This window comes from Liolophura sinensis, chromosome 7, assembly GCF_032854445.1.
Source record: "Liolophura sinensis isolate JHLJ2023 chromosome 7, CUHK_Ljap_v2, whole genome shotgun sequence".
NCBI lineage: Eukaryota > Metazoa > Mollusca > Polyplacophora > Chitonida > Chitonidae > Liolophura > Liolophura sinensis.
This window is the reverse complement of record NC_088301.1, coordinates 29,135,463-29,158,647: the sequence shown is the minus strand read 5'-3', so window position 1 is coordinate 29,158,647 and position 23,185 is coordinate 29,135,463. Positions and strand designations below refer to the sequence as shown.

Sequence of the window (23,185 nt, the reverse complement as noted above, 5' to 3'; positions counted from 1 at the left end):
AGTAACAAAACAGTATTGTTATAAAAGCTTATGAATAGACCTCTGTTCTGTAGAATTTGGAGAAAGCTGTGTTAAGTCATTAATCCTTACACTTAGGCTAATCAGTTCTCTGTGAGGAGATTAACCCAAAAGCTAGGTATATTGGCTACAGTCATTTTATTTGCATTGATGGTTACCCGAGATGTTTGCAGGACGGGGTACGGACCCCCCTTCAGAGACAATAATCTTCTGTCTGTTGATGTAAATAATAAAACATCTATTTATCATAAATAAGCTTTCCGTTTATTTTGTCTACTGTCTTTTTCCCATATAAGGCTTACGTTGTACCAACTGATTGTCTTACACAGTGTTGATTTAATTGAATTGAACGCCACATATGGAAAAAAATGCTGCAAATTTGCCAAAACTTTACAGTTTGTAAATGTTTTAAATGCTTTAATAATTAAGATCCACTCTGACTATGGATAGTGGAGGACAGACCACAGAAGATTTTATCACATATATTCCCATATAGGGAGGGGAAAATGTCCAGGAGGCAAAAATGTCGGGGGGTGTCGGGGGGTGTCGGGGGGGGGATGTCCGGTGGGGGGCTGTACCCCGTCCTGCAAACATCTCGGGTAACCTTTTGAGTCCGTTCTATTGTATACAATGTTAAAAATGTATGGCATTAAATGTTGCTGTTCTCCTATATATACTGCCCGGAACAACACTTTGAGGCATGTCTTTCTGACAAACATACCAGTAGAGCATTTTGACGGGAAAAAAGAGAATTATCAGTGTTCATCAAACAAAGGAAAAGTCTGGGTTATGGCAACTTGTCTTGGTGTTTATTCTCTAGTTATATATAACTAAGCTTTCCTAACATAAACAAGTAAGATGAAATATTTAGACACGTATAAAAAAAATTGTCTGTTTTGCATCTCTAAGGAAGAATTAGGCATATATAGAATTCTTTTGCAGGTATGTGTACTAAGGCAATAAATACCGAAACGGCTTCCAGTACCGGAGAACTTTTCCCTCACATGTTATAGCGTATAAAGATCCAAAAGGTGAGCATGTTTAATAATCTGATCTGGATTTTAGTCGCCATTTTGAAGGGTCATGTGATCAAGAAGATAATTTTGTCCAATTGGAATGAGTCTACTTGTGTATACCCTGTAGTTTACTTCGCCTGTGACGTTTGATGGTTCTGTGATAAGCACCCAGTAGCCCGAATATAAGTATATACAGGCCTAATCTGGGGTACACCTTCGTCACTAGTTGCATAGCAATTTTACCTAGATGACAATCCGAGAAAACCTCGTTCATAGCAATTGTTTAAATTCCTACTCTAGAGACAGAAGGACTCTACATTTCTGTCGTGTCTGTAAATGGTAAAACGCGAACTGATTTTTCCCCTGTTGACATCATTCTTTTCATTGATGGAAGAATACAATGATCATAGTCTGTAATGTCCTGTAGTGCCCCTGATCAGTTTAACGTAATACACGAGTAGTGTAACTCCGAAAAAAAAAGACTTCATTGTGACTCAGTATTTCGGCATTTTATTTAGCCATCATCAGAAGAGTGTTCAAAATGGAACAGGCAATGACATATATACATTGGGCAGTGATATGGGTTGTTGTAGTGATTAAACAAACAAAACTCAGAGCCAGTCATTTTATGGACTTATACACAGAACTGACAGGGAATCAACTAATCATAAACCACAAATCAGATAACCTACTGACTAACAAACAAAGCACAAGTAAAACACGTCTATAGTTATGAATGGCTGTGATAAGAGAAAAAGTCCGGTGGGGAGGGGAAGGGGAGGGGGGAGGAGGAGGTGAAGGGGTAAAACACGTTTATAGTTATGAATGGCTGTGATAAGAGAAATAGTCCGGTGGGGGGGGGGGGAGGGGGGGGGGGAAGGAGGGGAGGGGGGGAAAAGGAGGTGAAGGGGTAAAACACGTCTATAGTTATGAATGGCTGTGATAAGAGAAAAAGTCCGGTGGGGAGGGAAAGGGGAGGGGGGAGAAAAGGAGGAGGGGAAGGGGTAAAACACGTTTATAGTTATGAATGGCTGTGATAAGAGAAAAAGTCCGATGGGGAGGGGAAGGGGAGGGGGGAGAAAAGGAGGAGGTGAAGGGGTAAAACACGTCTATAGTTATGAATGGCTGTGATAAGAGAAAAAGTCCGGTGGGGAGGGGAAGGGGAGGGGGGAGAAAAGGAGGAGGTGAAGGGGTAAAACACGTCTATAGTTATGAATGGCTTTGATAAGAGAAAAAGTCCGAAATAAATGCCGAAATATTGAGTCACAATGAAGTCTTTTTTCGGAGTTACACTACTTGTGTATAGTGTGTAAGATTGTATACACCACAGTTTGAAGGCATACTGTTAAATTCTAAAGATTTTTTTTTTAATTCACGTTTGATTCATTGAGCTTAGGTGGATCAGCAGTACAGGTGGATCATCTTGTTTTTAGAGAACTATCGATTTAAACCAAGAAGCAAAAAAAAAAAACTTTAATCGAGCCTTCGAAAGAAATTTATTATCAGCCACCTGAACTGTAAAGCGAAATCCCGCTGATAACGTTCAAATCTCGCCCTGTAAAGCGTGATTTTGACTGACAGGAATTCCAGGCCACTTTCAGGACGAACAACGAGTACCATTTCATATCAAGCGAGAAGCTTAAACAGTTTATTCGAGCTTTATAGCTGGATCAACCAATAGCATCTTTATACGCGAGGCCATATACACGTTGTTAGCGTCTTGATGCAGTGCCATGTGAAATCCCTGTACTGGTCATGATGTTGAATATACAATAATGTGCCATCTGCACTGACATGACTTGAAGAGCATTTATACCCAATGACTCTAACCTCTCATATCAGTATATCAGTATAAAACTGAAACAGTAACAGTAACCCACCAACACTGTTCTGAGCAGGTAACACCAGCATCCAATCCGTCTGTAAATCATGACTTCTCCAAGTTATACGTAGATCGCATTTTGCTGCTCTGTGTGTCCAGCTGGGGTACGGATATTTTCCCTACTGGACATCTCCCCCCGACACCCCCCCCCCAGACATTTTCCCCTCTGGATATTTTCCCCTCCCGGACATTTTCCCTTCCCGCACATTTCCTCTCACTATATATCTACATGTATATATGATCAGTGGGAAATATAGATATGATCTCCTATGTGAGGTGTTTTTTAATGAATAGCCCAGGGGGGTCCAAATAAGCAATTTTGTTTTACATATTTTACTGAAAAACCGAGAAACAATACTTGTTCTCTTGTTCTCAGACTGTTGTTCCAAATAATAAAACATCTATTTTTCATGAATAAGCTTTCCGTTTATTTTTGTCTACCGTCTTTTTCTCATACAAGACATAAGGTGTATCGACTGATTGTCTCACAAAGTGTTGATTTAATTGAACTGAACAGCACACAAAAAATGTTGCAAGTTTTTTCCAAAACTTTCCAGTAAATCTTTTAATGATTAAGATCCACTCTTGACTATGGATAATGGAGAACTGATTACAGAAGATTCCATTCACACATAGGGAGGGGAAAATAATTAAATATATATTTAGGGCGTTTACGATTATGAGGCAACATTGGTGTTGCCAGCTTATGAGGACCAATCACGTTACAATAACGGCGAATAACGTCACACGATTGGCTAGGATAGGCTGGCGACACCAGTGTTTCCATATAATCGTAAGCGCCCTTAGACCCGTCATGCATGGAACGTATTCAGTTTCAGCAGTTTTGCCGCTTGAAGTGTATTATGAATAGATAAATCGCATGAAATACAGGTAATGTACGCAACTTCGCGCTCCCTTGCATGATCACAGCTAAGTTGAAATGTCAGTGGGAGGGTTGCGACAGTGAAGGCGAAACGAGTAAGACGGAAAGCACTGACGCGAAAGTGAAAGCGAAAGAACAGGGGGCCGTTTCATGGTACAACTTCAAGGATTAGTGTCCAGATTTATCGTTTATTCCTAATTATCTACCGTTATTGCTAAATTGAGTTTAAACAATATTTAAAATTGTGCATTAATCTGAGTAATATGGCACTATATATTATCACTAGATAATGAGGCTGGTTTTGTTAATTTTTCCACCAACATTCGGTACTCTCCGCCGTATTACTACATCATAGAAACCCAAGCTTTACGAGCTGTCAGAGCTTCCCAATTTAGATTAGCGTTAAAAAAAGAGTAACAATCAGCATTTGGAATTTTCCACAAAAAGGTTTCCTGTTCTACATACGGGTTATTAGCAAGTAGTCAGAAATTAACTACTTGAATTACAAAAAATAAAGAAAAACATCTTTTACCATGGTTTACATAACTAAGAAGCTAAAAAAAAGTTGGACAGAATAATAGTCTTTTAAACTTTACAAGACTATGGACGGACAGGAGATTTTGACAAAACTTCACCGCCACAAACTCTACACCTGACGTACATTGTGAACCCAATTAAAGCCTTCTGGTTGTGGTGAGTTAATGCCAGAACTCAGCAAAAGATGGCGAGAACATAATCTGACAAACGAAGCATAGTGGACATGCAACGTCATGAAGTGAGTGAGTGAGTGCTTGGGGTTTAACGTCGTACTTAACAATTTTTCAGTCATACCACGACGAAGGAATCGCTAGAGTGCATGTAATGTGCCGCCTTGTTGCAGGATGGATTTCCGCCGCTGTTTTATCTAGTGCTGCTTCACTGAGACGCTCTACCGAAGGCAAGTAAGTTGCCCCGCCCGAGCTATTATACTGATACGGGTCAACCAGTCGTTGCACTATCACCTTCATGCTGAATGTCAAGTGAGGAAGTTACAACTCCCTCTTTTAAGGCCCTAGGTGTGACTCAACCCAGTACTGACCCTGGATCTACCGCTTCCGAACGTCGTGAAGTGGTCAGTGTGCCGTCCTTTTTACGTTGTCAAGTATTCATTCCGATCTAACGATGACGTCACAGATGATCTGTATGTTCACGTCAGAAGGCATCGACGTCACTGAGAAAGGAGACGTTGCTGTGCGGCTTGTAGACTGGCGTCTCGCCTAGCTGTCGGCCTGTAGCTACAATCCCTAGACATGTTTGGCTCATCATGGACTGATTCGAGTAAGTAGTTAATTGCATATAACCTATGTACATGTAATCGTCCAATCCTGCAGTTTAAATTACACTGCAGCATGGTTTAAACGATGTAATGTATAGCTTCTAACCATTTTTATGTGTGGGGAACTAGAATTAGCCTAGTTAACGTTCGATTCCTTGACTATACTCATATTTATTGTAGGCCTACGTTTTCCCGGGCTCTGTCCAATATTCTTGAGTACTGTGTAACGTACCAGTCAAATAACAAAATGAAAACATACAGTACCGGTATACATAGCCTATATCCATCAATATGCAGAGTAGATTTAATATGACTTATATGTCACAAATTTAATATGGTGGCCTGAGAATCTGTTCATTTCCTCAACGTAGAATTATTGAATCGTTAGGCTGAAAACAATTGTGTGATCGTTTAATATAGGCTAATGACTGGTTATGGATTCCTTATGGGCTACACAGATATAAGCGCCACAAGGTATGGATATGTAGCGCTTATAAATAAACTGCAGTTTATACGAGAATATATGCATACAGGCTACTTATAGTGTTTAAGTCTGTCTTGTAACTCTTGTTCTTCTTCTTTAGGTATGTTGATTAAAATGGGGGTAAACCATTGAAAGTCTCTTGCAGCATGACTCTAAGACGATGGCCCCTTATAAAAAAACAAAAGTAACACAGATAAAAGTAAGTAGGCCTACATTCGCAGCCGTCTTACGAGATCGTTTTGTACATGCAGTGTTGGATGCAGGGATATAAGGACTCCAAAAATTAAAATGGCCCAAAATGATAATAATATTCATAATTGGTTAATGCATATTGGGTAGATGATTGTGTATATATATACAATGTACACATCTGAAAATCGTATTTCTTGTGAACAAGAGATGTACTATATGGGCAGCTTTGTATTAGTGAAACGGTACAGACTAAAGTCACATTCCAAGTAAATAATTAAATTATAATAAATTATTATCCGACATATAAAAAATAATTCAAAACTAATAACTTAAATCAAATTTCCAACTGGTCTTCACTGTGTTATTTGCTCTCTCTGTTACCCCAGGACGACATGTCTGACAATTTGGAGGGGCCAGTGACGAACCGTGTCTGTCGGGATGTGCCTTGTTGTATCCTCTTCGTTCTCTTTGTTTGTGGAATGGTAATATAGTTAGAGTTCACATGGAGTGGGTATAACTTTTTTTTTTAAAGTTGAATTAAAATTTTCTTTCATTTGGAGATTTACGCCGTATAATAATAAAGAGAAGAAAGCACATTAATTATAAATTTATGTATACGGATCAAGTGAAAGGCATTTCAAACGAGAAGAAAACAAACAAGAAAACATAAAAATGATGCAAAAAAGCAAATGAAAAAGCGTCAAAATTTATTTGCAAATATGATCTTTTATATTTTTTGGATGTTATTTTTTTCAAGAGAAAAGGGTATTTCAGGAAATTTTTGTATGTTGAGTATTTGGGGCCAACTTTTGGTATTTATCGTTGTTGCATAATAATGTTCTAAATAAGGATGTGATGCTTGTCTAATAAATTTATTTGAATGTAAATTTGTTATTTATATCGAAACAAATACATTTAACCTAAATTATGATAATATTTATGAACATATTAAAAATATAAATATGACCCAAATTGAGGTGTAATACATTTGTCAGCCGAAAAGAACAAATTCTAGTACAAACATATTTATTAAAACTGTGTTACATCCTCATTTATGGCATTATTAAACAAAGACTATAAATACCAAAAGGTGGTCCCAAATACCCACCATACAAAAATTATTTTCAAGAGTCTTTTTCTCATTAAGAATAAGTCGGAAAAAATATTGAAGACCACATTTAGGAATAACTTTTGGCACTCTTTCATCTGAACTGTATGTCATTTCTCCACTTTCAAATTTATTCTATAATTCCTGTTTGAATTGAAGGTGTTTAAAATTTTGATTAATGATTTTGTCATAGCTCCTATACGCGTCTCCTTCTCAACTATTGGTTATCCGCGTGAATATAATTGAATGACACTGAAGGGTAGAAGGGCTTTCTTACGTTCTTCATTATTTCCTTCATTTGGTTTATCTAATGATAAAGGTGGATATTGCTGTTTAAAAAAGTAAAAATTTCAACGCCTTGCTTTTGTTTTTATAGGTGGTGGTGCTGTGCTGGCCTACCAGCAAGGCAAATCCATACAGTCTTATGTACGGCGTGGACAGCTGGGGAAATGTTTGTAACATGAAAAACCCTAATGTCGATTTAACGGGCCTTAAGTAAGTACCGGTCTGTAGTTTTCAACCAGTCAGGTAGGGAAATGCCCATGTGTAACATGACCCCCTCCCTCACCGCCTCCACCTATCTTATTAAATAGTATAGCGTTTCAATCTTCATGCGATGTCATCGATCACAAGAAGGCCACGGTATAATTCAATGTTTCAAATACAATATTTCTTGGTTGCAAAAAAACATTCTAAAAATATAAATTAAAAAACAAAAATAAATGAATGAATCAAACAATTTTTCTGCAGTGTTCAACAGTCTTCCATCTGACATATACTTTGTACTTCATGTTATTTTTATGTTGGCCCTCAGCCCAAAAACTGTTCAGCATCGGAGTCATTTTTCAAATTTCCATCTTCCATTGCTTGAAGATTTTGACTCGGTATATATATAAGACAATATATATATATATATATATATATATATATATATATATAAGACAATATATATAAGACAATATATAACACAATATATATATATATATTATATATATACATATATATATATATATATATATATATATATATATATATTAATTTTTCAAATTTCCATCTTCCATTGCTTGAAGATTTTTGACTCGGTATATATATAAGACAATATATATATATATATATATATATATATATATATATATATATATATATATATATATATATATTGTGTTATATATTGTCTTATATATATATATATATATATATATATATATATATATATATATATATATATTATATATATATATATATATTGTCTTATATATATACCGAGTCAAAATCTTCAAGCAATGGAAGATGGAAATTTGAAAAATGACTCCGATGACAAATATATATATATATATATATTTATATATATTATATATATATATATAATATATATATATATATATATATGTATGTATATATATATATATATATATATGTATGTATATATATAATATATATATATATATATATATATATATATATATTATATATATATATATATATATATATATATATATATATATATTTGTCATCGGAGTCATCGGGAGTATGTATCGGAGTCATCGGAGTATATATATATATATATATATATATATATATATATATATATATATATATATATATATGTATGTATATGTATATATGTATGTATATGTATAATATACTATAGCCGTCCATGTAATAGAAGGGTTGATACAACAAAATCAACTGTTGGCTGTGGGCTATCATCTGTTTTCACCTATATCTTGCTACATTCTGTCATCAGAGCATCATCACTAAGAGCCTTAATTCCACGGGGTTGTCCATGGGGAAAGTTACATAACAAATGCGTTAATTTGTGCACTGAGGTTGTCAAAGTAGTGGCACTGATCATAACTGTGTTTCTGTCTTGCAGGCGATCGTTCCGATTCAATGCTGCCTACCATTTCTTGAAGTTAATACCTGGCATAAGTAATACCACCCTGGGTCCATACCTGCAGTCTGAGAGCGACAACATCGTGGTTTGTGTGAAGGCATGTCCTAACGATACATTGACTACGGTATCGGAGGCACAACACTTTCAAGACACATTTAGCAGCAGCCTGTGTCTATACAACGTGAGCAGTTACGTCAGCAGCAGTGGGCAGTGTGCAAGGCTGCCCATCTCACAACAGTAAGATTTTCCACGAGCAATTACGGGAATTTTCGAAAATATTGCCACTAAAATACTAACGGTCTATCTTAACGGTGCTTCTTGAATGAACAGAAAAGGTATCAAAAGCCTCTATTAATTTGGACCGAGATATTGGTATCTTCTATAGTGTAAGATAATTCTTCGTTTGGTTTTGTTTTTTATTGGGAACTCTCATTTGTCGTTTTATCTGTTGTGTTTCTGCGTTTCTGCGTAATTATATTGCTTAGCAATCGACCTGTATTTTGCCACTGCACGCTTTGAACCGCCTTGTTTTGACCCCTAGCTGTTTCATAATAGACAATCCCATCCTGAATCGGTGCGTGCCTTCCAAGTACTTGGAGCTCATCACTCAGGCAGTACAGGGATTTGTCTCTTCTATAGCAACATCCACGGTTGGGCCAGACTTTGCACAGGTGGGTTATGCAGTCAACATGGTGGAGCCAGGCTTCACACTGTAGAAGGTAATTTTCTCTATAGCAACATCCACGGTTGGGCCATACCTTGCACAGGTGGGTTATGTCATCTTCTTGGCCAGCTAGTCGTGGGTTTTCTTGGAGGTTTGTGAAGTTGAACTGATGTAGTATGCGCTAATTTCATGGAGCCGGGATAACGTCACATAACCTTAGCGACAGGTCAACCTGGAACAATATAATAAAAGACTTACAGCATAGAGAGTAAAACCAGATCAGCAATGACAGTGTGATAACTGGCAAATGATTACATTTGAAACACGGCCTCTTGTTCAACTTACCCCAGTTAGCGCTTTATTCTAACTGATCCACGCAAAAGGCTTTAATAAAGGCAAGTTACACTGCCTTAGCGGCATGGTAATGTAGACGTAAGTAATACAGTCGCTATACGATTTACGACGTGTTTATCAGCAAGAATGTGTATGACAAACAGCTTTCTTCTTGTAAACATATCGAATGAGCAGGATGAAGATTGTTATGGCTTCCGCTTGTCATATGCATAATCAGACCTTTCGCAAATCTTGTAGAATACCGGTATACCTCTATTTGTTTCAGAACATCGTGGAAGACATCCAAGCATGTTTCAATGAGATTCTCATCTTATGTGCTGTTGCTTTTGGTGAGTCTTCAATTCTCGATTTCTTTTTTTCATGACGAATGACACAACTTGTTGACGAAATAATCACACAGACGGACATTTTGGATTTGTTATCTATTAACATTCCTCCTTTACCCAATGTAATTTACCATTTTAGAAGAAAAAATATGCGTGTAATCTTATGTAAACTTAATAAATGTGTTCAGAGGTCCAGATTGTGGTTTGTTTGTTTTCCAGGAAGCTCTTTAGTGTTGGTCGTTTCTCCTGCAGTTCATCGCCGCCATTTTGATTTGGACAGTTGTGATCCTCATTGTGGTTGGCGGTTTAGCAGCTACTGGTTATTGTTGGTATGTCTTTTTGTTCATTTAATAATGTCAATGAGAAAAAACAGCGAAATAATGAAGAACTTTTCTACGCAAGCGAACTCAGGATGAAACTGTGCTCTTCATTCTTGTTATATGTCCCATTTTCCCCATATCTCCCATCAAACTTTGGAAACTTGTTTCCAAACTAAATGATGTACTGTCTCCTCTAACTCACAGTGAATTATATGTATGTAACTGTATACAGCCTAGTCTGTAGCTAATTTTAGTTCAAGTTGGGTTGCATATACGAAGACAAACAAGTAATCTTTGCAATAATTCGCAAATTTATATTACCACAATTCAGTTGCATATTTTACCATAAATCACTGTAGCCATATACTTTGCCTGGCCTCTGTTAATGTCCTATAAGTCAATTTTGAAACATTTTCCTCCTGCTGCATATTACCTCGGTGAGTGTCGTGAGCAAGCAACATCCAGAAGGTCAGGAAATCTTCTCAGCAGCCAGGGAGCAAAAATTCATACTCCTTGGAAAGTTCTTCATTTATATCGACGTGAAATGTACTGAATTTAGAAAGAACGGTTGATACTTCCCAACATTCACACTGGAAGATATAGTTCATCATTCATATAGAATGAATGAATGGGATTCAACGTCATATTGACTGTACTTCAGAAATATCGGGACGAGCTTTCACATTCGTTCCTCATTCATAAAAACGTGAAAATGTCCTTGTTTGCCAAGGACTGCTAGTGCTCCTCGGTCAATGCTCCCCGAACTTATCATTAGAACGCTCCTCATTCATACTTATGTGAAAATGTCCTTATTTGCCAAGGACTGCCAGTGCTCCTCGGACCCTATTCTTCCACACAGACATTGCTCCAAGCATTCATATTGGAAGTTTTATCGTTCATTTAGACGTGAAATACTTTCTATTTCCATGGGCGATTAATGCTCCTCAAACCTTCACACTGGAATGTTTCTCTTTCATAAAGACTTGAAATGTCGTTATTTCACAAAGAGGGTCAACGCTTCCCGCACATTCATATGGGAAGCTTTCGCCTTCACATAAACGTGAAATTTCGTTATTCGCCAAGGACGATCAATGCTCCCCGAACTTTATCATTAGAACGCAGAAGTGAATTGTCCTTATTTGCTAAGGACGGCCAATGCTCCGTTCACATTGGAACGTTCCTTATTTCATATTCGCGAGAAATGTTTCATGCTACGTATTTTAATTATTACCATATATAGTGAACCTCCATCCAGCTGCAGCTTTTGGTCAGAAAATCTGTCATCTATATCTGATATGGATGCGGTGGTTTGACCGTGGCATAAATGAAACATTCTTGAAAACCTTGTCTTCACTGTTTCTCCACAGGTACACATTTTATACGCTGTCCTACAGCCTACCAAACATTAGAAGAGTTACTGAAAACCCCGGTTATTACAGACGAAGTACGGACATGGCTGATTTATGCTTCCTGCACAACTGTCGTCACGGTAAGTAGCCTGACTTAGATCATGGCGATGTGCTATATCAACTTATAGCCCGTCTCCTCGCCGTATATCACCCATCCGAAAAATTTCACAGACCTTTATAAATCAAGTCCATACGAATGTTTAGTATACACTTACTCCACAAGTTATCCGCGTTTAAAAGATGTCAAAACATGTAGCTGTTAACCCTCTTTTAACAACAATCCAGCCGTTGAGAATTTTGAACCAGGCCTTGAAAGATAAACTGTTGACAAAAACATCTAATGAATAGATTTCCCTTATTCCTGAAAGCCAAAAAAAAAAAAAAAAAGTAAAGACCAAATTAATTCCCAACGAAAAAAGAGAAGAAATTTTTCAATGGAAAGCATGTACCTTGCCAAACCTTGGCGGAAATTCAAACTCAAAACATGACGGACGTTGGTTCGACTGGATTTATTCAAACCTTTAAACGGCTGGATTACTGTTCAAACATGGTTTAGCGATGCTGGCTTAGCATAGTTGCACAAGTTTGGATGACTAATAATGTAGGAAACCCGTGCATACCAAATATAAACGCAGGTTCAGCCAAGACTAAGTTAGCACTGCTAATGTCTCACAGTCTGACCACATACGTCATACAAATCCTTTGACTAACACCCTGAAAAATTCAAAGTATTTCGAGCAGTACTTAACACAATCAGCAGCACATTTTGAAAATATTTACGTATTGTTTCTTTTCATTGTATATATATTTTTGTTATCATAATATTGGTTATATATAGAGAGCTAAGGAGGCCTAATGCCTGATGCGATGCGAAGATATGTCATTGCTGTGGCGTCAAGACTGTGAGGTCATGGCCAGAATGTAGTTACACCACTACGAAGTTAACTTTGACTTCTGGCTAAATGTTAGGGGTGAGTGATCTGTACATTAAGAGCTCGTTCTGAGAGGAGTACAGGTGGCAGAATGTTTGCCTGGCTCCTTTGAGGTTATTGTCCTTTTTATCCTTTGGATACTGTTTCTATTGTAGGGAATCGATCAATCGTGACCTTATACAACTTTTGGTTTTGAACTCAATGGCTGATATATGATTTTAGGCCCTAATCAAGTCAGTTCTAACGTAAAATCATATGATCCTTATTTTTGCCTAATACAGTCTTTTATACATTTTTTTTTACTGTGTCATTTCCTTGTTTTACAGTTCATCCTTATCATCATTTTATTATTTCTGCGAAAGAGGATCGGTTTGGTAGGTATACTTTTTGCTTAAACACTTAATTGCACGCAATCACGTTGAAGATACAGTACTATAGTTGGCCTATACAGAGGAGCTAATGGTTGGGAGCCACGGGGAGTAAAATAATGAAAATGGGCGAGCGACTTTGCTGTTCAGCCGCGTATCCTTCTGCAGAAAAGAGCACAACGGTTCACCTCTTGGGTTACAGGGGAGCCTACCGTTCATTAACAATCGATGATTTCAATAGAACCATGCCTTGCGCTACCTGTTAACGTATAGTATCCACCATTGCTTACATTTGCTGTTAGTGTTCATGTTTCACGCGACAATCCTTCCCGCCAAGTGTTTCCCCTCCAGCTGCCCCCTTAGCTGTCCCCTTCAACTCTCCCCTCCGTCAGCGAATGAGCAGGAGAGCTGCAACACTCCCCGTTAGGGTTGGACAGCTATGTCAGTTTATTTTTACTGGTGGAGTGTCACGTCTGTTAAATGTCTAATGGGGAACATTATACTAGCGCATAAAGTCGACCCAAGCGGTGAACCGTTGTGCTCTTTTCTGCAGAAGGTCACTGTTTCTGTACACATGTGCTCATAAAACAATAGGTACTTCACAAGGACAAGGGTGTTTTACACACATTGGAAGGGATTTGTTGAGGTGGGAAATGTTCCACAATGGGCTAGCATTCTGCATAGAGTATATATGATGATGGGTATTGGGCCTTCTTGAAATGTAAGGAAACACTTTGAGGATTTCACTAATTTCACGTCAAAAGCAGGGTGAGACCTGGGGCACTTCAACAAAATAGACGATACCATGGCTTCCATTTATTTCAATGTTCATCTTCATGCCCATGAAGAAAACGTGTGTCCGTGTGTTGTCAGGTTGTACAGTTGTTCCGAGAGGCCGGATGTGCTGTCCGACGTATTCCTATGATTCTGTTTCAACCAATGTGGGTAAGTTGTAAGAATGACAAAATGGTCTGAAAATATTCTGTCCAATTGACCATCACATCTCATGTTCGTGGTCTCAATTCAATCTCCACAAAAGTAGTTTTGACATTTTCAAAAGATGGAAGTGTAGCTTAGCTCTGTAAGGCTCAGCTAGCGTTTTACATCTGTCTTCAGAGTGGAAAACTCAACAGTGATCAGCCAAGGCGTCGTATATTGGTTATATTTTTCTACAAAAGAATATGATTTATTTATTTAAATGATTGTTGCGTAAACGCGATATTCACGAATTTTCTACTAATATACGATGGTGGTCTGTTGTAAGGCTGGTGGAAACGGGGAGTACTGAAGTAAACTGTGTAGTAAACCATCAACATTTGGCAAGTTACTGACCACATACAAGCGTAGTTGACAGCTTGTCGGCACCAAAGCCCACAGGAAGTGAGAACGAGGGAATCAACAAATTCCCTGCGCATGGTCTTGTTTGAACTCGCATGTGTCATGCAAAACGATATACGAGCTACACGCTCTTATACGGTCGATAATGTATGTATGTTAGATATACATATATTTATACTTTGGTTGTGTTTCGTACTAAAAAGATGGTCAGATGACAAGGAAGCACGCCCATATAAAACCATGTTCATTTTCCCTGGCTGTATTTTGCTCTGTTTTCCAGACATTAATCACCATCGCGGCTACAGTAGCAGTATTAGTTGTTGTAGCGCTTTACGTAGAAACGGCTGGTAAGTAAATTCCTCATTTCAACATCGGCAAACTTGTCCTTCACACTATCTTGACGTCATTGTGGAGTTCACCCTTTCAACATCACGGCCATGTCCTTTAGGGCAGTATTTCACTGTACGGGAGTGGGGGTGGTGGGGGTGGTGGGGTGGTGGGGGTTTTGAGGGTAAATTAGTGAAATGTATCATGGTCGGGTATTTACAGTAACGGAAATTATCCGCTAATGGTGACCTTTTCTTCCTGACTTACTTCCCAAAATCCTCTAAAAATATTACAGGAAATACTAGTCATCGACGAATTAAGTATAATATGGATTTGCCCGTCACAAGAAGATGTGGTTTTCAGATTTGTTTCATTCATCTCAGCTTGGCTTTCAGGAACACAAATATCTACTCTTCCATTCACTAACCTGGGACTTTATTAAGTGTGCTGTGCTCAACATGCCAAAGCTGTACGCTACAAAAGCACATTTTCTTCAATACCACAGAATTCTGACTCCATATTACCTTGTTATTGGTGAATCATAGTGAAAATGTCACATCGACAGCAAACCAAACCACGGCCGCATTGGGCATCGTCTGGGAAAAATTAACTTGTGAAACGGCCGGATTGAAACCAAGAAGGTTACATTATATTAAAACTCTCTGTTTGGGAGTCTTAACATCAGTTTTCGTTTCATAAAGAAGACACGGAACTATAAACAACTATTCGTAAAAAATATGATCTTAATTTTGTCCACAATAGTAATGGTAGAACGTGCTTTGAAAACGGCGGTTTGCAAAGATCAGGCATATGCTGTTAGAGTGGATGCATCGGTTACAGTTGTATTAAATACCATATTATGGTCTCATCGCCGCATACTGAGGTGATCATGAGAAACATGTTTTCGTTGTGTTCAACTGTGACACTTTGGGGACATTGCAGGTGACGGAATCGAGTTCCAGGTTAGCGAATATAACAAGCCAAAGCCCCGTTGTTATAATGTTTCTCATTTGTGCAGTTTCATGGAATGGGTCCATCACAGTGAATGTATGATATGGGAGCTTTACGTACAGGCGGAAGTAAAACTACCTTTTCTACAATGTAACCTTGCCCTCGTTAATAATGTTTAAGTCCAACATTTGGCAAACATATATAACTAACTGTAAACTGTTAAAGGCTCAGAAAATATTGAATTTTAACGCTACCTTATGTCACATTTAAAAAGCTGTTTTGCATTATTTATGCTAAACGGGATGTAATCTAACAGTGATGTTACAATCTACAAACAAGCATTTTGCAGCATTTAACATATTGTAACATGATCACATTTAGGAAATGTTAGCAAGTGTTGTATTCCCTTTATCCTCATTAACTTGTCTTCTTTTGTTCAATAGGAACGCCTTCGTTGGATCTAGAGAATGGTTTTGGTATCAACTATGACAAGGATGAAACTTGGCAGGTGAGTTAAACGCATGGATTTGTGGTTGTATACCAACTTTTCATTGCCCTGACGTATATGTTTGGAAATAGAGGCGGCTACAAACCGAGTATACATGCACTCTTTCCAGGCTGTTTATCCGGCAGGCTCAAGGTATTGCATTTCAATAAACGAACTGTTGTGCGTTATTATAGGATTTATCATGGAAGATTGGCCAAAATCTGGCAGCTGTCTTATTACAAATAAAATTATCTTGTGAACATATAAATACAATGTAAAATTACAGATCAACAATAAGCAAATAAATCCGTTGTTTCATTCGACTGGCTCTATGTTAGATATATATATCAGAATAATATCAAATGTGGACTGGTCCTCCACCAGTAAGTAACAACATTTTCCTCTTCACCCTTTAATGACATGATTTATACAAGTTCTGTATGTAATGTGAGATGTTATTTCAGCCGGTTGGTCCTCAGGTGCTTATATATTTCCCTTGTCATGCGTCAGTTGCTATAGGAATACATGTTACATGTTTGTATACAATATCACATACTGTCTCGCTGGCACCCCCCCCCCCCCCCCAAGACCCCCTCTTGTACTAATACCAAACTGTAGTCATTCGTCGGGTAGGCAATCATGTTAAACCCTGTATAATGTATAATGCGGGATACTGTTTCGCTCCTCAGGTTCTCCGCTGGTACTATTATTTCGGTGCTCTTTGGATCACGGCATTCATATTTGCGTGTCAGGATGTCATCATCGCCGGGGCCGTGGCCACTTGGTACTTCAACAGGTTAAAAACAGTCATCTCATTCTATACAACTTCACGGTATCAACTATCGTAATCAACTTGAACAATTCCTGTAACAGTACATAAACCGGTAAGGTGGTTCCCTTGGGGAGAAGGAATTGTTCCCCTGATTACCCATACACTGGTCACGGTCGACAAGCTGGTAGATTTGCTATATGTACTCAGAAAAAACGACAAAAATGATTCAAAACTGACCGTTCGTCTAAAAAAAAAAGGGTCAACTGTTCGGTATGCAAATTTCCCGGTTGTAACTACATCTAGGCAAGAAGTGATTCTACCACGTTTCATGCATGCATGTGAAAGAAATGTTTTAACGTCTACTGTTGTCATCATTGCAGAGAGAAGCGCTCTCTGGGATGGCCTATATATGCATCCACTTGGCGATTGTTTAGGTGAGATTTATTGACCAATCTGAAACAACTGGAATATTTAGCTGACATGTACAATGTGAACAGTCTGCATTTCTATGTCTCAAATGGGTGACAAATTAGAAATGTTTTATTTCTTTTGTCTTTAAGGCCATTCTCTAGAATTTTTCACTTGTACGACATCGTCCAGGTTTATGAGTGGAAGAAAATCTGATTCGAATTTGCCACCTCACTGTAGGCATGGTTAAAGCGAGCACTGCAGCGCTTAAGTTACAAGGCTTAAAGGGTTAACACACATGTTTTCTGGAATTCAAATATTTCTTCTTAAATTTGTTCATGAGATCAAAACTTTAATATTTTTGTTAGTAAATTTTGTAAGTAATTTTTTTTGTGGTAAAATATTTGTTAATCCTAGGAATTTGCATGTGAATATTGTGTTAATGTCGATGGTTTTCATGTCACTGAATGAAGCTATATAGGTGTATTTTCTTATTGACAGATACCATTTAGGGTCTGTCGCATTTGGATCTCTTATCATCGCTATCATTAGGTTTATTCGCCTAATGCTTGCGTACATACAAAGACAGTAAGTATACATATAGGCTTAATCACCCTATATTACAGTGAATAATAATGAAAATGATTTTGATTCGTGCGACTATAAGTAGGATGGAAGAAATTATATGATTCTAGGCGGAAACCCTGTGCAGTAGTCATCTGAAACTTATATGTACATGTATAATGAATTCCCATCCAATTCGTAGCAAGTTGCCATCATTAAATAACATTTTCACATCTTTATATATTTTTCACCTGTTTTTCAAATGATACTTGGCAACTAACTTGTAGTTAGTGCCCTTAGAGTATGACTGTGCTTCTTTTATTTACAGATTAAAAGGTCGAACTGGAAAAGTGGCTCAGTTTTTATTAAAGATGATGCATGTCTGTCTCTTGTGTTTCGAGAAATTTATCGCTTTTCTGAACAGAAATGCATATATCGAAGTGGGTATGTAGTCTAATTCAGTGGCAGCAATTCAGTTTGACGTCAGTTTGTCAAATGATCATAATTTGTATTATTTTATATTGCGTGTATAGTACTCATGTCGACATGTATACAACGTTGTCACATAAGGATTTGGCGGATACAACAGCTAAGGCGGTTTTAAAAGTCCTGTCCCTAATGATATGTATATCTTCACAGTAGACACTGGGCTGTGGCCAAAGCTTCTATATGTGGAGAATGCATATAGTACACTATATAGTGTAGATTTGCAATCTACATGTACTTAGGCCTATACGTGTAGCCCTATATGCAACAACAAAGGAAAGAATCTCATGCCTACATGTAGGCCTAGACCTATGTCTCTCATGCCTACATGTAGGCCTAGGCCTATGTCTCTCTTTTATAGGCCTATACGTGTAGTTTTACATGCAACAACAAAGCAAAGAATCTCATGCCTACATGTATGCCTAGGCCTGTGTCTCTCATGTCTACATGTAGGGCTAGGCCTATGTCTCTCTTGCCTACATGTAGGTCTAGGCCTATGTCTCTCTTTTATAGGCCTATACGTGTAGTTTTACATGCAACAACAAAGGAAAGAATCTCATGCCTACATGTATGCCTAGGCCTGTGTCTCGCATGTCTACATGTAGGCCTATGCCTATGTCTCTCATGCCTACATGTATGCCTAGGCCTATGTCTCTCATGCCTACATGTAGGCTTAGGCCTATGAATACATTTATGCACATGCACTTGAAAAAAAAATGTATACTACGGTAGCCTACCCGTTACTTCCTCTCTTGGAATGTCGTGAGTATATAGGGCCTGCCGTTCTCTATCTGAAAAAATAAATTATCTGTGGCACTGCACTTTATTTTCTTCTGAAGGCTACATTTCTCAGACCGGAAGTACCGGTAGTGCAATCAATGTACATCACGAATGTCCCATGAAACATCTATATGAAACTAACTAAGCAACATGATGTTCTGTCATTTCTTGTTTAAAGGGAGGGAAGGGAGTATTTCGGATTCTAGTCTTTGTATAATCCCCCACCCACGGCTTCATTGAAGTTAAAGTGGGGTGGGAGTGGGCGGGGATACTGGAGTTACCCTGTGTGTCTTAGTTGAATGAGTTGGACATACGTATAATGGTTTTGTACATATCCATAACTGTAAAATAAATTTCAAAACGTCCTCCATGTCCGATAAGCTTTACTTCAAGTTGAAGCTTTCTTTCCATGTATGAGAAAACATTGCAACTGATTTTGTAAAACGAAACGTGCTAGATTTAAGTTTGCCAAGTTTGTCGAGGTGTTGTCTTGTGCAGTCCCTCTATTTATATATTCCTCCGAGTGTAAAATGCTATCGAAATAAATGGTCTCAAATCTTTGGTACTTTGGCGTGGGTTTGACGCAGTGTCAGTCTAATTCATATTTTGCGATTTATAGATTTTCAACTTTGTAAATTCATTTGTTGTCATCTTTACAGCGATATATGGGCACAGTTTTTGCACAGCCGCAAAGAAAGCCTTCATGCTGATTGTAAGCAATGTTGTTCGAGTGGCTGTCATTAATTCCATAGGCGATTTCATTCTTTTCCTCGCGAAACTCATTCCCATTGGCGTAGTCATCGTTGCAGGGAGAGAGTTATTGAAGGTGGGTATAAATCAGACACGATGTTTTCTCAGAATCGGATTTAAATGTTATTCCCGAATACACGTTCCGTATGAAGTATAATACTCATCTTATATGCAAAACAGTTTAGAAAATGCTATAGTACAGAGATAATTAAAGTTGTATGTTCGACCTTCCAGTAACAAAAGTGTGAAAGTAAAATCTCAGTTAAATTTTCATGTTTTTTTTTCTCTCTCATTACTACTTTTGTATGCACAAGTGGTGAAAACGGACAGAATGCAAGAGTCAGATTGATTTTACTCGCTGAATAGCGTTAAACGGCATTAATGAAGTCTATATAATCTATATAGTGATAAGAGGTATCCGTCGATCACAGTACTGTTTCATTCAAATTCAAAATGAAGGAGCCAGTATCGATTTGAGAATATTAATTTACATTTATGAAACGTCCAAGACCATCGTATACACATTGCATGCAATATCTCACTCTCACTGGAAAAACAAGACCAAATCTCAAAGGACAAAATAGAAAACTATAGCGTTTAAGTTCAAATACGAGTTAAGCCACAAGTTAAGTCTGAGACAGCTTTGAAAAATAATAATCTTCTCTTTTATGTTTTACTTGGACAAAACCCACAACATACTCTCTATTTTAATACCGATAATTTGCCGCACGGCTCATCTGATTTGCTTTTATTCCAGGACCGCCCCGATGTTAGCATGATAGCCATTCCCATTGCACTGGTGGCATGTTTTACGTTTGCTATCTCGCATTGCTTTATTGGAGTATACGAGGTAAAGAATGGTTTTTGTTACCAATATCACTCGTCTGCATTAATCAACATTCAAGTATATTTCTGACCATAATAAATGAATCGTCATATTTGAAAGATGCTTTCAGTGCTTGAACAGAAACTGGCGACATTAAGTCGTCAACAACGCTCGAGTGACCATTTTCACCGTCTAACGTCTGGATGAAGACCTCTTGTCTTGTCCCACTAATATTGCCGAGGTGACGTTGATCATGATCATTAATTAATTCATTCTTCCATCCGTATGATGTGCATGTCTGTAGCACCGTGAGAAAGTTAGTAACTTGACAAACACCCGTGGTTTACGCGAAGCGCTCTAGTTTTATCCACTCAAAATTTCCCGCTATCGTATAACTAAAAAAGTCTTTGCAAACAAAATGAACAATATTTTAAAGTACAATGGATGTTAATTTCTTGGAAATGACACATAATTTAACTCATATCAAGTTGGTCAGCACCCAGTTTTTGCTGAATGTCACATTCTCTGTTGCTCTCGGGGAGTTAAAGCTTGTTTGACTTCTCAGTTTTACCATTGCCTTGGTAAAGTTGATGAGGCTCTTATATGACTTCTCCTCTTTGAAAACAGATGGTGATTGACACAATATTTATTTGCTTCTGCGAGGACTGCGAACAGAATGACGGAGACACGAAGCCCTACTACATGAGCAAAGGTTTAATGGTGAGTACTATACGATCTTTTCTGAATAAGCAAGGCACTGGGTTAATGTTGTACAACAGTACTCGGATTCACACGATTATATGTTTGCTTTGGTAATTTATGTGTTGTTCAAATAGACGGTAATAGGCGTGTTTACGGCGGACATAAACCTGCCGTAGACTGGTGGATATAACAGTAGAACACAAATACCTGGGCCCTGTTTGACGAAAACTGAAGTAAATTTTTAAAGTCGTGATTCCCCTTCCCCCCCCCCCCCGACCTCCAAGTCCACATGTAGTGTTTCTCAAAAAAAAAAAAAAAAAAAAAAAACCCTAAGAGAAACACTACATAAAAGTTGAGTTGATCAGCTAAGCTAAATCTTCTGATGAAGCACAAAAAGTTTGGAAGTTGCGTGAAACAAGGCCGTGGCGAACTATATATATGGAATAAAAACCAATCCACAAACGATGTTGGCACGAGATGTGAATCTGGCTTTCAGCAAAACGCCATTATACAATGTTAATATGCTAAACCGGATCTGGGATTAAGATAGACGTCTGTCTAATCCTAGACCAGGTTCGGGGAAGTCGCGGCTAAGACGTTTGTCTTTCAGTGCACGAGGTATACATCTTCCACTCTTTTCAGCTCTCGTGTGGCTGTTGAGCAGCATGGCCTAACATGATAGTTCAGTTCAGACTATTAGCAAAGGCCAGTAATGTACTCCACTTCCTCCACCCATGAAAGCTGACCAGTGTGGTGTATTTAGTGTAAACAGAAAGCATTAAACTTTAATGAAATGAAAAAATAAACGCACAGATTCCAGCAAACTTTCATTGTCCACTGCCAGTGTTATACAAGATTCCTTTAAACCGCCATTATTCACTAGGCAAGGTATTGTAGATTCCAATTTAAGCTGGGATTAAGAGAGAGTCTATCTTTATCCCGGCTTTAAGGTTTTTCCACTTGTCATGCACTTTCCCAGGTTGCAGCAAGCTATCAATATTCATTGGTCCTGTGCTGTAGGAGGTTTCAGCTAACCACCACTGAGGCATTATCCACCTGCCTTTATACACCAATATTATTCACTGGTCATGGGCTATACCAGATTCCAGTGAACTGCCATGTCCTTTGGTCCTTTGTAATAAAAGCCTTTTTTATTATTCACAGAAGTATATGAATGCATCTAAGAAAATGGAACTTGGCCGAAAGAAGAAAAGCAAAACACAAGACAACTCAAAATCATCCGATGAAGACAAAAAATAACTGAAAATAACTGGAAATGAGAACTGAAGTCTTTCACATGTTTTGTTCTTAACTGAAATGTATTTTAATGCATAGATTCTTATACATGTATGTGGCATCAACCACTGATATTATGATGAAACCATCCCTCCAGTCTTTTCAAAGTCTTTCTACAATTTGAAAAAAAAACATTAAATGCCTGTATAAAAAATATAAAGATGCACTTTTTTAAAAATTATTTTCATGTTTTATTTTGATTCCTTTACAATCCTATATATTATTCTATGTGGATAATGGTTGAAAAAAAAATGCCATTGACTTCAATATACAGCTGGTATTCATTAAAGGGTCATCACACAAAAATCACATACTACAATATTCAAATAC

At 37.8% G+C, this 23,185-nt stretch overlaps 1 protein-coding gene across 1 annotated transcript; it reads left to right on the top strand.

The window, feature by feature from the left end:
* The first annotated feature begins 10,844 nt into the window (after positions 1-10,844).
* LOC135470817 (choline transporter-like protein 1) lies at positions 10,845-23,184 on the top strand. The gene is made up of 14 exons (XM_064749860.1): positions 10,845-10,896; positions 11,827-11,948; positions 13,127-13,174; positions 14,042-14,113; positions 14,787-14,853; positions 16,228-16,292; positions 16,961-17,067; positions 17,424-17,477; positions 17,953-18,039; positions 18,344-18,459; positions 19,941-20,107; positions 20,789-20,881; positions 21,485-21,577; positions 22,724-23,184. Exons 1-14 carry the CDS (start codon positions 10,845-10,847, stop codon positions 22,817-22,819), a joined length of 1,239 nt encoding a protein of 412 aa, XP_064605930.1. The 3' UTR covers positions 22,820-23,184.
* The last annotated feature ends 1 nt before the right edge of the window (position 23,185 follows it).